The 14,705-nt window shown below is 38.7% G+C and overlaps 2 protein-coding genes across 4 annotated transcripts in view; both read right to left on the bottom strand.

The window, feature by feature from the left end:
- The window catches only part of ptpra (protein tyrosine phosphatase receptor type A), a 39,553-nt gene extending 37,367 nt beyond the window's left edge, over positions 1 to 2,186 (bottom strand). For both annotated transcript variants that reach the window (XM_044024073.1, XM_044024074.1), the window contains exon 1: positions 1,719 to 2,186. The gene's annotated coding sequence lies outside the window, so the exon portion shown is untranslated. The remainder of the gene's footprint in view (positions 1 to 1,718) is intronic.
- Positions 2,187 to 3,661: 1,475 nt separating this feature from the next.
- idh3b (isocitrate dehydrogenase (NAD(+)) 3 non-catalytic subunit beta) lies at positions 3,662 to 14,165 on the bottom strand. 2 transcript variants are annotated; one of them, XM_044024448.1, is made up of 11 exons: positions 14,081 to 14,165; positions 12,665 to 12,838; positions 12,125 to 12,245; positions 11,718 to 11,778; positions 11,490 to 11,622; positions 11,067 to 11,200; positions 10,842 to 10,944; positions 10,039 to 10,185; positions 9,848 to 9,942; positions 8,760 to 8,820; positions 3,662 to 4,307 (listed from the first exon to the last, which is right to left on the bottom strand). In XM_044024448.1, the coding sequence occupies exons 1-11, from the start codon at positions 14,120 to 14,122 to the stop codon at positions 4,230 to 4,232; spliced, it is 1,149 nt and encodes a 382-aa protein (XP_043880383.1). In that variant the 5' UTR covers positions 14,123 to 14,165; the 3' UTR covers positions 3,662 to 4,229. The 2 variants fall into 2 exon arrangements, with proteins under 2 accessions (XP_043880383.1, XP_043880382.1); XM_044024447.1 differs by lacking the exon at positions 3,662 to 4,307 and adding an exon at positions 6,044 to 7,321.
- Between the last annotated feature and the right edge of the window lie 540 nt (positions 14,166 to 14,705).

Genomic DNA, 14,705 nt, shown 5'->3' with positions numbered 1-14,705 from the left:
TTTTCTCAATTAATCGAGTAATCACTTAGTCCACACATTTCTTGGTTACATGGAGCAAAAAAAACCACAAAATATTCACATTAAAGCAAATTCAAATCAAAACTTCATCAATGAGTCGATGAGTCGATGAGTCATTTAAGAATGAATTCATTGTTGCGGCCCTAGATATCACAACTCTCAATTTCTACAACTCCGGGATCTGTCACACTTTGGCTATTAATACGAGAAGTTACCAGACAAATATAATGCTCTGACATTAGAAGGCCTCACTCATACCCTGGTCACATGACAGTGGTGGGGAATGTCTCACTTTACAGAACGTGAAGCCTTTAAATCGTATCACATCATTAATAGTATCCAATCTTTTTTTTTCCTTTTTTACGATCCAGTCGTTTTGGCTAGAATCAGACAGATACTGAGTGAGATACTGTATCCTCGTCTTATTAACTTTACAAACTATGGTGCATTCCATTGTAGACAGAGCAACGGTACCAGCCCTGACATGGGATTGGAAGACGGCTGCCTCCATAATACTGTTAACATCACTTTCAAGTCAATCAGTCATACACATAGAACTGTTTCATGATTAACTGTAGACATGTTGCTACACAGACATGTAGAGCAGGGGGGTCAAACTTAAATGACCTGGGGCCCAATCAGCATCTAGTCTGGTCAATTTAAGTGAATAATAACATTATTGACTTTAATTAAAACACCAAACAAGCTTATACCATACATATATGTAATTTAATGTTGAATATAATACATTTAAATGACTAAAAAAATACTGTTAGCAAACATAAAAGTATTTAGTATTATATTCACACTGCCCATGTTCTTATTATAACATGATATTGAGTGGTGGGCCCGAATGTGTAAAAAACAACATAAAAAGTCAAACATTTTCTCTGGTAATGGCAAGTTAGACTGCATTTTCATGTCACTCACGTGATATATTAATGATTACAATGTTTTGCAATGATCACGATAACAGGGAATCACCATGAAAGTAAGCAACATCCTTACTTTGTAGTGAGAGCTGCAAATCTGATGCCTCATTTCTTTACAAATAGTTGCTGACAGGAAATTTATTTGTAAGGTATTTAGAAAAAAATATTTGATTTCATTATAAAGGCTCCACCTTATGGCACTTCAAAATAAGTCAATACAACTATATGTTGGCAAGTTAGATTCAAATCACTGTGATGTAAAATACAATATTGACTCTTTTTTTTTTTTTTATCTCGATACATGATAAAACCGTAAGCTCTCCTGTCGCATCCTCACTTTGTAGTGAGTCAGGGCAAATGTGACGCCTCATTTTCTCTTCCTGTGTCACAGAAACAGCATCTGTGTTGCACAACAGGCTCAGACTTCTCAACACTTAAAAAGCCCCATTTTTCTTTAGACTCCCCTTCGCCAAAAAAAAAGGGGAAAAAAAAATCCCTCCCTGCCTCCGAGCTACTTCTGAAATGTTCACGCTTCACAAGGAGACTCACAACTATTTGAAGAGCACTGCACTCCCTGCATACGCCTGCTTTTCTGTGTCAATGTGTTTGGGGGGGCCAGTGTGTGTGTGTGTGTGTGAGTTTGATTGATTGTTTGTTTGTTTGTTTGTTTGTGACACAACGTTACAGCCAGAGAGGAAACATGCTGCTACAGCGACATTGTAACAAGTGTGATCATGGGCTTTACGCAACAAAAACAGGAAAACTCACCCGAACTCCTGGAAGCAGCCGAGAGGAGACCCGAGAAGAAAAAAGGAGTGGGGGGGTTAAAAAAAAAAATCAAAGCCAAGCTGGAATTTATCCTCCTGTTTCGCTTCCACGCTTTTCAACCCCGGCCCCAGACTCCACACCCCAGGAACCGACAGTGAGAGCGGGGTGGGGGGGACCTGGGTGATAGAAGAGGAGGGAAGCACGATCTGGGACACACAGTCAACACTTCACCGTCACTGCACTCCCCTACATCCAGGTTTAGGAAGGAACCCCCGCCGTAAGAGTCCTCACTTTAGCCCCCAGAGCACCGTCCCCTCGCCGGGTACTTTCTTCTTCTTTTAGAGTGTGAAGTCCCACGGTTTATCCGCTGTATCCGGGCGCGTCGGCCGACTGTTCTAGTCCGCCATGTTGTGTGTCTGTCTGCATCGGAAGAATGGGAAACGAGCAGCGAATTCCCAGGCCAGGCCCCGTCTCTTCTCCGCTCCGCTTCTGCGTGGCCCACAGTGACACCTGCTGGTCGAGCTCAAACACTACACGCATCACTAAACAAACCACACACTTTTTCAGTGGTTTTGAACCCTGCACCTGGAACCTGCTCAAGACCATGGTTCTAAAACTGTGGTGCGCAGACCAAGCTTCCTGTGGTGGTAAATCTGAAATACTGTTCTACTTTATTAACCAGGGTATGTGAGCAGAGATGAGCTCAGGAGGTTAAAATGAATGAATTAAGTAATAATAATAATAATAATAATAATAATAAAAATAATAATGATAAAAATAATATTATATTTACATCGCTGTATTTTAATGTTGGTGATGGTGTTGGTGATGGTGTTACTTGGTATAAAAAAAAGTTTTAGAACCAGTGGTTCAAGACATGAAAACACAGTGACATCAGAATTAATTCATGATTATTTAGTGTTATTATACATAAATGAAGTGTCACCTTAAGGGAAACAATGTAAACAGTAGTGTTATAGATCCTTGAATAATATATGAACGTATAACTTCATTAAAGTGAATGACTTTAATAAATGTTTAGTGCTTATAACCATTTATCGTACTCTAATTGTATTTTTATTTTTTTACAGGTCCACGGTCCATGTGTCCTCCGTTGAAATAAATAATTGAATAACCGGATGATACATGGACCGTCCACCTATTTCTTATTATTACTGATAATTAGTTGATAAAAACAATGAGTCAATGAGTCAAGTTTTCTTATTATATTAGAGGAAAACTGATTAAAACAGCACATTATTATTATTCACTACATCAGCCAAGTTTGACATATGTAAGTTTATATACTGGGGGCTTTTTCTCAGAAAACTTGATAAATGTCATGCATAAAACTTTATTTTTAAAATTATTTAACTGTTTTATGTATTCAATATTTAGTCTTTGCAGTCATTTTTCCAGTACAGCGCAGAGGAAATGCAGAATGTAGCCGAGCTGCAACTAAGGATTATTTTCCTAATCCAGTAAACTGTCGAGGATTTCTGCTGTCCCTTTTTTTAATCCATTGATTTGGTCGTTGATCAAATGTCAGAAAATGTTGAAAAAAATACTGATTTTTCTCAAATGTCTTAATCCAAAATGATTCAGTTGTAATGATTTAGTATTTGTTATGTGGAGCAGCATTAAAAAACGTCAAGCTGATTCAGCCTTTATCAAAATAGTGGATTAGTAATCAATGAATAATTGATGAATCACAGAGACAGACCATATGTGATGTCAAATAAAGAGCCATTTTTCAGTATGATGTCTTATGAATAAACTTTTATATTTTATCAGACGGAGGTTGAAAGAAAAATAATCTGCATTATACATCAGTCCACTTCTACAACTAACACTAAAGCACATTTTTACAATAATCACAGCAATGTCATTATGATGTCATGTATTGTAAATCTTGCTGGTCAGAAAAAGTGAGACATGAAATGTTCATATAATATAATCATTTTATTTTGACCGTTGAGTTTCCGCTCCTGCAGATCTGCGAGCGCCGCGAGGCATTAAACATTAAAGAAGCATTGAAGCGAAGAAAACTTGGAAGTTAATAAATAATAATATGAAAGTACATCATGTGGTGACAGAGATTAAAGCTTTAAATAGAAATGACAGAGAGAACAGACTTGTATATGTATATCATATCTTCAGTAGCTCAGCTGTTCATCTGCATTTACTGTGCTGAGGATTCAGGCCACATGTGAAGAAAAAGACCTCACCATCCACATTTTCTCCCTTAGAATTTGACTTTTTAATCTCAGAATTCTGACTTTTTTTCTCAGAATTATAATTTTAATCTCAGAATTCTAAAAAAAAAAAAACATAGTTTCCCAAAAACAATTCACTCTACTGTGGCCCTCATCCTAAGCTGCCGCTGGAATATATTTGACAGAATGTGTGCAGTCACAGATCATTTAACAGGAGCTAAATGAAAAAGAGTGTGTGTGTGTGTGTGTGTGTGTGTGTGCGTTTCAGCAGCTGACAGATTTTCAAACACAGCGCTCAGACTGCCAGGTTAGCAATGACAGCCTGGGTGAACTCGTTGCTGGTAGCGTAGCCCCCCAGGTCTCCAGTGCGCACCTGTTGCAAACATAAGGACAGCGTGTTACTGTGTGCACAGCTGCAGCGACACATGTCCACATGCACTATCACAGCCTCTAAACTGCACTCACAGGGATTATACAGCATATATTCATGTACACTCTCTGTTCTCAGGAAGGGTTCTGCGTTTGATACACATGATAAAACAGAGTTAAACCACAGTTAAGAGACGAGAGAGAGTTGTTTATTTCAGATCACAGCACACGTGTGACCAGATCTCATTTGTCATTGTCAAGAACATGGAAACAAAATGAAAACATGACACACTTTTACACTGGCGCAGGTCAACACTCTCCACCATCATGAGTCAGCAAAAAAAGTAAAAATACTAACTAGTGATGCACGATATCGCTATCATACAATATTGGCTAATATCATATATAATGTAGTAGCTGAAACCACCTACTCTATATGCTGGCGCCCTCTAAAGCCGTTATCTTTATGTTTATTTATTTTGCACAATGAAGAAAATGTAAACGTCTACACCTACTGCAAAATGTGTTCATTTCATATATACACACAGTATATATACTGCGTACATATCAGTTATCGGCCCAACAACTCCCAATAATATATATAGACAGAGTCCACTATCGTGCATCTCTAATGCTAATTTCACCACTTCTGACGGCTAAACCCACAAAAAGTAACAACACTGATGTAAATCTATTAAAAGTATTGGGGCCACATTGAGGAAAAAAAATTCCACAGACTTAGAGAACAAAGCCTTAATTTAAGAGATTAAAGTCGTAAATTTACAAGAATAAAGTCATAATATTCTAACCTCATGTTTTAGAAGAGGAGAGCAAGAAAACGCATATTTTCCGCGGAAAGAACCAGGAGGAAATAGCTGCAACTGGTCGACTGCAGCGTTATCAGTGGATGCATCAGCGGGTCATTCAGAGGGGTTTTGTGGTTTCATAATGGATTCATATGATAAACTAGAGAAACCACAAAACCCCTCTGAATGACCTGCTGATGCATCCACTGATAACCCTGCAGTCGACCAGTTCCAGCCATTTCCCCCTCCACAAAAACTACCATTTCCTCCAAGTCTGTCTGGTTCTTTCTGCAGAAAAGAAGCATTTTCTTGCATATTCTTTTTAAAGAATTCCTGATACTTATGACAATGTGATGCTGATGTGCCAAAAGATGAAGTATCTCGTTTGTGAAACCTATTCTAAAATACAATTCCACGGAATGCTTCACAGCCCTCATTTTAACAACTCTCCTCTTCTAAAACAACAGGTTAGAATATTACTTAATAATATATTAATATTAATAATATTTTTTTTTTATCATTATTGTTGTTGATGCATTAATATTTATGTGAGAGCTATTTTTAGTGCAATTCCCTGAGGTCAAAAAATGTCCTGACCTGTTCACGGCACTTAACGGTCAATTTAATTTTTACTGCTCATTGTGTCCATGTTCTCCATATCGCAGAAAACATGGGGCACCATTCATGGTATTTGGTGGCGCACACACACAAACAGCAGATAAAAGGACATTAGCAGCAACTATGTGTTGGGCTGATTTACTGTGAAGCAAATGTGAAAAAAAGTGATATTAACAGTAAAGTCAGCAGTGTTTGTGTGGTGGAAGCCATCTTGGGGTTGGTAAGGTGGCTCTAAGTTTCCAAGTCAGACATTTGGGGTTTTGACGTAGAACTCAACCGTATCAGGAGAGATAAAGAGGCAAACATACTCTTAAAATTCAGTGGAGTTGAGTGGCTGTAAGTTTTATTAGATGAGCCTTGTTTAAAACCTGGCTTTCCTTGTTGTCAGCCATCTTTTCAGTCAGAGTACACGTCAGAAAACCAAACTACCCCTTTAAGTCATCGTCTGTGAAAGTGTTACAGTACATAAAAATGTAAAATGATTATACTATGGTATCACACCTGATAAACACCTTCTGTGTTATTAAAGATGCATTCATTTGGGGTTACCTTCACAATTACACCAATGTCAGGATTGTGTTGCGTTTATGGCATTTCAGTGACAAAACTGAAAACCTTAAGCAACTCAAATGTAAATGAGACATTCAGCCTTTAGCCTGTTGAAGTGTGAGTAATAAGGAATACAGCCAGTGGTGCTGACGTACAGTATTTCACCACAATCATACACAAGGAAGCAGCTGAAGGAAGACAGAGTTCCAAAGACTCAGTAAGGCACGTTTTCAAGAAACAAAGAAAATCAAACTGATGTGGATTGTTGGTGTCCAAGATGCATGATGTTGACGATGCTAGGACACAAAGTAAGTACAAGAACATAACACAAGGCATCTCTGGGTTTACTGGATCGATCAGCAAACTCAAAACAAATCTCAAACGTGACACTTGACACTGAGACGGGACGTGAATGTGATCGGATGAAGCAGAGACGTGTAACCAGCACTGACAGCTGGAGGCTCGCTCACAACGGAAATGGCTGCCAGCAGGGACACGAGGAAAAAATGACTTTGGCCTCCTGACACAAGGCTCATCTAATAAAATACACACCAGCTTAAATATATGATACCTTAAGACTATGGTCACCACTTTATCCCACCATTAGAGAACTGTGAAGGATTGCTCACTGTCCCACACCAAAGGCCGTAGAGAAAATAAACATTTTAACATGATAAAATACAGCAGTTACTGATCCACCGCTGCCTCCACCAATAAGCTTAAATTGGTTATTTGATTTAATTCCTTTATTTGGATTTAGCACAGTGAAACACAGTAGGCAGCAGTAGATCAGCAGCTCCTGTCATGTTCTCATGGACTTTGGCAGAGGAGACGGTTTCAGGCCTGTGTCAGTGCTGATGACTGTGTCAGTGCCTCATACAACCACACTTCAAAACAATGTGAATAGTCCCTCTAACATGAGTCCAGGTTATGTTAAAACATGTGATGAAAAGTCTTATTTAATAGGTCGATGGCGCAGGTTTTCCACAACAGCACGCACAAAGTCACCAGTCGTAGAATAACCGCGAAGGTCTCGTGTCCGTACCTGGGATGTGCACACATAATCACACACAAACACAAATATACACACACACAGAGGATAACAGGGTACAAGGAGGGAGTCAAAAAAGAGGAAAAATGGATAGGAAGGGCACACATCAGCCACAAGGACAACGCAGTCACAGAATAAACAACCTACACTGGCACAGCACAAAAAACTAAACACTTTGTTTAACTGCAGTTATTGCTGAAAGGAAGAAACCTGAAGGACAAAGGTTGACCCACTTCATGCAAGTCTTTGTGTCAGTGTATGTTAGTGTTAACAGGGATTAAGGTTTTTTTTTTTTTTGGTTTGTTTGTTTGTTTAAAGCAGCTAAAAATAAAGAAATAATAGTTACCCTGGTAACAAATGTTTGAGAGAATGTTGACAAAAGAGGAGCCAAGACACACAAGTGTAGAAAGTAAACAAAGGCTCTGGAACACACTGAGGAGCAGTTGGCATTTGTGGGTCAGGAACTGCTAATATCTCACATGGTGAGTCTGTCTGAGCAGTTTATGGATGTGACAGAGCTCTCACCTGAGCTGTGAGGGATAACTCGCTCAGTGAGTCTCATGATCAAAGTCACAATTACATAAATATATTATTAAATAAATGAAACATGTTTGTTAAATCATGTATTGTCCCATCGTCATCCTTCTCTCATTGTGCCACTTGGGTTCATGTTCATGTGAACCTAAAGCTGTGTGCACAGTGCGGGTGTCTTGCTGATTAAGTTACTCAGTGTTTTTGTTTTGTTTTTTTCCTTCAAATGCTAACAAGGTTGAGCTAGTCCATTTGAATTTCCAAGGTCATCCTGAACATGGAAACCTCACCAACCCTGGCATGGGATTCAAGATGGCTGCCACTGTACAAACACCGCCACTTTTACCATTAATATCACTTCTGTCATAACTGTTTCACAGTAAATCAGTCGCACACATAATTCTGTTCAACACCAGGTAGCCTAGAGTATTGTTATTGACTGCCATTGCTAACAGTAGCTAACAATGGCTAGCCCAAGATACATACGTGTTTCAAACCTTCAACAGGGTGAACTCAAGCAATTATGACTCGTTGTTTGTTCTGCATAGGCCTCGTCTATGTACATCAAGCAATGCAGGGCATGAAACAGTAGGTGGCGTCATAACATTTACCTAAATATCAACTCAACTTCTTTCTCGCACAAAATACAAGCACTTTCAATGACCCATGTATATTTAGAGCAGTTTTCAAAACTTTTAAGGGCCTTAACCTATTTTTGAAATTTTGTATCGTCATTCACATTTTGCTGAATGACTAATAAGAATTTGTTTTACAGTGTGCTAAAGTCAGAACATGTTTATTGCTGCTTTACAGGGACTTTAAGAGCGGTCTGTTAGTGTTAGTGATGTTTGACACCAGGTGGCATCAGTTAACAAAGCAAGGCAAACATGCTCACACTGACCTTTCCTTGTTTGATGACCCTCTTGACAGCATCTGACACCATTTGGGAATGATACTCCAGGCTGCAAGACAGTAAGGTGGAAAATGAAGAGGTGACAACTGTCTTGTTGACATGTCCACATCCAGACAAACAGACCTATAATAGCTGTGCTCCAAAGTCTGAGACATGTGGAGGACATAGGACAGAGGAGTACGATGTACAACATGGTCCAAAGCTCAGTTTAAAATCGTGTGAGGCACCACAGCATGGACCTCCACTGTACAGTAGAGCATGGATACAAAAACCCAGTCAGGATCAGTTCCTTCAATTTAGTGAAAAGGAGTCAAATGGGGAGAATTATAATCACATTCTAATGGCTTTATTGAACATACTATGTAAACATTAAACAAATAAGATGTATAATGAGTCAAATAAGTTATAAGTGAACAGCAAACAACAGACAGGCTACTGAAGCCATCCACAGTGGATGTGTATGTGTTCATCATGGGGCAAGTAGTTGTTTCCTCCTGGATGTAACAATAACTTATTTTTTACCATGTGATGCAGAGACTGGTCACTGACTGGGTCAGTGTGCACTGACAGGGCTGTAAAGTCCCAGTCGACTGGTCGATTTATGAGTCGATACATTCTGGTTCGACTCAAATTCTGAGGGGTCGACTTCTTGCCGTGTTCATTTCATACAGGCTGTGGTTAAATTTGATTTCATCCGGAGGAACGTACCAAGTGCTAATGGGGGTGTTTCACAGGTAACAGTGTGTCTTCAGAGAACACCCCCCTTGTTTTCAATATTTTGGATTAGCCCAACACACAAGCGACAGATTCATTTTGAGCTTTTCATTTTAGGCTAGTCAGTCCTCCTCTTTACAAAGGTGACTTCTACCTTTGTATCATCTCCTGTGACGCCTCTATGATCCACACAGCTTCTGAGAAACACAACTCTGCTTTTTGTCACTCCACCACGCATGCAGTCACAAAAATGTACGTGTGTGTGAGACATAGTGCCACAACAACTTTTGTCACCCTTACGCCCAAGTGCCTGAGGTGATGACGTCATTGCTGGAGTATAAAGCAGGTTTAAGTTGACTCACCTCATGTGCCTGAGCATGTTAGCAGCACTGAGCAGCATGGCTGTGGGGTTGGCGATATTCCTTCCGACAGCTTGTGCAAAGGGGTGTCGGGCACCCTGAATAAGAAAAGATAAAAATGGCAGTATTAATATTAATAGCAAAACATAGTTTAATAAAACGCACAAATCAAACAAGCATCAGTGAAAACTCACACTCTCAAACACAGCATACTCTGCACTGTAGCTTTCACCAGGAACAACTCCCGCTCCTCCAACCAGCCCTGCTGCCAGGTTGTCAATGATGTTACCGTACAGGTTTGGCATCACCAGCACATCAAACTGGTATGGGTTCTGGACCAACTGCAATGACAACACACACAAGGGCGAGTTTAAATACAGAATCACATGAGTGTCGTCAGCCCGTGAACAAACACAAACAGAAACTATTTACTAGGTTATATTGTGCTTCTCAAACAGAAACTAGTAAATAGTTTCTGTTTGTGTTTGTAGCGGGAAGAAAATTTGCAGCATGTTCCCAACCTTTTATTTAAGATTTATGTGTATATATTTTAAGTTTTACTTGATTTACCAAACATTTAATGGAAATTACTCATTTAACATTTCAAAATGATATTAGGTGTTCCAGACATGGCTTTTAATTGTGATCTTTACACATCTATAAAAAGGAGGTCCCCATAGAGAAAGTTTGTTGCAGCAATTTCTGAACCAAACAGGCTATAATTGATAAAAGTCACGTCTTGAAGACATCTATGTGAAAGCAACAGGAACTATTTTACAGTTTCTACATACCCACCTTAAGTGTGGTCAAATAATTTAAAGCACAATTTAATTCTCTATGGAGAATATCGCAGGTCTCTGCGAAATAGTATAATCATGGCAACAGTGCAAACTCGATCAGACCCATGACGACATCATAGTACCTGCTGCTATATAATTATGAGTGAAATTGTAAAGAAAACAAAACATTTTAATCAAGTCAGGACTTATGTATTTACCTGCATACAACAGTTATCAATGATGATGTTCTCATATTTGATCTTCGGGTACAGCTGTGCCACCTCAGCACAGCTCTGCAGAAACAGGCCATCAGCTAATTTCCTGTAATGAGACAAAGCATGAAAATGAAGCGCTGTTTTAGCTGGACCACAAGTTATGACCCAGATGATCACAAATATTTAAAACATTTTAATAATGTTATTTGAAAACACATCTGTCCTTACATGATGTTGGCTTTGTGGACAGCAGTGACCTTGTTGCGCCCCTTCTTGGTGGCATAGTCAAAGGCAAACTTAGCAATACGCCGTGACTTCTCTCTGGTGATGATCTTCAAACATTCGATCACACCTGACACACTCTGAGGAGCAAAGAAATGATATTGGACAATGGACAAAAGTAGTTCCGGGAGAGAGCTAGGGTCACAGAACCAACAGGTTTTAAACCACAAAAATGCACGCATATGTTATGTTAGCATGTTTGTCCATCAGTACAACTGATCATGCCATCAATTGGCACTACTTTCTGGCCCGTATCACTAAGCTGGCAACCAAGCAAGTCACATGTCACAAGTCACAAGTCACAAAAAACTGGCACTGAGATGCAGTTTTGGGCAGTTGTTCATTCTGATGAGAAGGAGCGTCGTTTACCTCATGTTCCAGTGAGCTGTACTCGCCCTCAGTCTGCTCGCGGATGATGACCAGGTCCAGATTGTTGTGGCGGGTGCTGTAGCCGGGCAGGCTGTTTACGTGAACTACGTTGGCAAACAAGTCCAGTTTACGTCTGGTGAATTTAAAAAAAAGATGGTTAAATTAAAACAACTTTAAATAATTGTGATAAATACACATAAAAATGCACAACACACGTCTTTGTCTTACCTTAGTCTCATCTCATATGAAGCCAGTTCCCCTTTGAACTCCATGGGTGTGTGGATTTTTCCTGAATAGCCACACACACAATGACCATGAATTGGGTTTATTTGCTTTTCTTCCAGGCAATATACACTGTGTAGCAACATTTTAGATGTGTGTTTGTGTTTGATGAAACTAGGGCAGAACGATTTATTCTATTGAATAAACGTTTGTGTGATAAACTAAATATTATATACTGATTAAATACATGACAAAATTATATTCAAAAGAAACATAGAGCAATAAACAGCAGCCTTTGAGATTTGCAAATTGCATAGTTTTCAAAATGTGATTTTGATTTGAAGATGATGATTAATTGTTCAGCCTTTGATAAAACAAAAATATACAAGAAAATGACAAAAAAGTAAAACTACCTTTAATAGCCACTTTGTTGTTCTTCATGGAAGTCAACACCTGGTCCAGTTTCTCCTCACTGGCCATGTTCTGAACCTCACTGAGATGGAACTCTTCAAATTCTACTGGGACATCTCCAGCCTGGAAACAAAGCAGAAACAAAGCAGGTAAGAAAAAGAAGACCAACTTTAGAAGTAAGACTAAACACCTGAATTAAGGCTGCAACTAACATTAGGGTTATAATCGATTATTCTGTTGATTACTTTCTTGATAAATCGATTACTTGGTCCATAAAATGTCAGAAACTGTTAAATAAAAGTGTTGATCAGTGTTTCCCAAACCTTGAATGATGAGGTTCTCAAATGTCTTGTTTTGTCCACAAACCAACATGCTATAATTTTAATGACTTGCTAATGAAGCAAAGAGCTTGTTTTTATTATTAATAATAACAATAATAATAATAAAATAATGATAATAACAAAAACACTCAATCAACTGCTGATTAAAACAGTAATTATTATTATTAATTGCAGCCCTAGTCTGAATAAATCTAAATATACCTTAAAGACATCCTTGACAGCAGACATCAGCTCAGGTCCCACCCCATCCCCTGGCACCATTGTAACCTTGAAGATGGCATCTGCGCGGGTCGGTGAGGCCTCTGGACCACAGCGTCCTGCAGATAAACTCAGAGGTCGAGAGGCCAACTGCTGCCACTGGGGGCCACTCAGGCCCTGAAGGATAGGGGGGGAAACAGGTGTGTGACAGTCAGTAACATCAAAGTCACGCCAAGATTGTTTGTGTTTTCGCAGTCAACTTGTGACAAAATTTAAACTTTTCTTTGGCTTGTGTTTCTAATAAATATTGTCTAGGATATCACCAGAAACAAGAGTCACTGCCTCTGCGAACCATTGAAATAGTAGATAACATTTATGTCTGTCACCATAAAAAATAAAAATGGATCTTTCTATCCTGTATTTCCTGGACATTCTGTCACCTAAGGCTGCAAATAACAATTATTTTCACAGTCTACTAATCGGTTGATTATTTTCTCGAATCAATTAGTTGTTTGGTCCAAAATCGATCAGATGTAGAAAGATTATTTTTTCGTTATATGGAGTGGAGAAACCGGTGAATATTCACATTTAAGAAACTGAAAAATTATTAAAAAACCTAAACTGATTAATCAATTCTCAAATATTTGATGACTCATTTAGTAATTGATTAATGTTAGTCATTGCAGTCCTTACATCACCGTTAGGTTATTAACCGTAGGTTATTAAATTGCTCTCAATACTCAATGACGTATGATGATTTTGTTTTTAATCAGGGATAGAAATAGAGCATGAGTGGAAACAAGGGCTTAAGATATAAATAAAACAGTAAAATAGGCAATAAAATGAAATGAAATAAAATATACAATAAAAATAACACAATAATGAAGTCGACAATCTGGAAATGCATGCAATATACAGTGAAATAGTTTACAATTAAATGAGGATGAGTAATTAGTATAAGCTTAAAATTACCACAATGGTCCTTATATTGTATAATATTAAGTCATTTAAGTGTGAATTAGAACCATTTTAAAACTTTAAGAACAATTTCATCAGGAATTGCTATTTTCTTAGAGCTTAAAATGAGATAGACTATGGCTACAATCTAAAAAACGATTTATTTATTTATGTAACATTAAACAATGATTTCTCTCATGCATACAACAGACTACGCTAGATTAGCATGGCGAGTAACACTTTAATATCAAACCAAAAAGATGATGTTTAATGAAATGTTACAAGCAGACGCAGCTCAGACTGTGTACAGGTGACAGTTAGCCACTTTAGCTAGCAATAACTAATGAGGCTGGCTTATTTGTCGAGAGGCTGAAGCAAAAACAGGCAAAATAATAATGTTGTTTCCAAATGAAGCAGCTGATAGAAGTCAAAGCAGCCATAAAACATCTTGTGTACACTCACCTTGACCAACGCTCCCAAGCTTCTCCTCAGGGCGGCCGCCATGATGATCTCAACTCTGCAGTAACGGAACTGCTTCTTCTGCGGTGCAGCGCTGACAGAGGTACCGTGGAGCAACAGCGCCTCTAGGTGCATGGAGGAAGAATGGCGGTGAAATAGGGCTTAACCTCTTTTTGAAGTGTCACTCTCGGGACCTCGCCTCAGACTACGCCCTCACTCAAGTTCAGTAGCTCATTTTCACTCATTTCTTTAGAGGGAAAGGTTATCGTGGTTCTTTTTTTTTTTAGATCTATTGGTCCAAAAATTGAGCAAAAATAACATAATATTGCAGTTTGGCAAACTTCAAAGACCTGTCTTCAAAACAAACATATCTCTGAACTAAGGCTGCAAATGCCATTATCAATTAATCAATCATTTTCTTGTTGTTTGGTCCATAAAATGTCAGTACATGCTAAATCACATTGCCTGGTTTTATATTATGAACTTTGTTTTAGGCAAGAATGTGTTAACGTACAAGGAATTCACTCTGTCAAAAAACACAGCCCTCCCTTGGAAATGTTTGGCATCTCCCATGGGCCCGCTCGCCTCCTGCTCTGAAAACCTCCGATATAAACAAAAGACAAGACTT

Source organism: Solea senegalensis, linkage group LG4 (assembly GCF_019176455.1).
Source record: "Solea senegalensis isolate Sse05_10M linkage group LG4, IFAPA_SoseM_1, whole genome shotgun sequence".
NCBI lineage: Eukaryota > Metazoa > Chordata > Actinopteri > Pleuronectiformes > Soleidae > Solea > Solea senegalensis.
This window is presented reverse-complemented; position numbering and strand designations above follow the sequence as displayed.

Bases quoted from the DNA above. Each gene is read 5' to 3' on its own strand.
- idh3b (XM_044024447.1), bottom strand. From the start codon at position 14,122: ATGGCGGCCGCCCTGAGGAGAAGCTTGGGAGCGTTGGTCAAG. The intron at 11,779-12,124 runs GTAGTTTTACTT...GTGGCTATTCAG, and splicing joins CAACAAAGTGGCTATTAAAG to GAAAAATCCACACACCCATG. The intron at 11,201-11,489 runs GTAAACGACGCT...TTTGCTCCTCAG, and splicing joins ACAGCTCACTGGAACATGAG to AGTGTGTCAGGTGTGATCGA.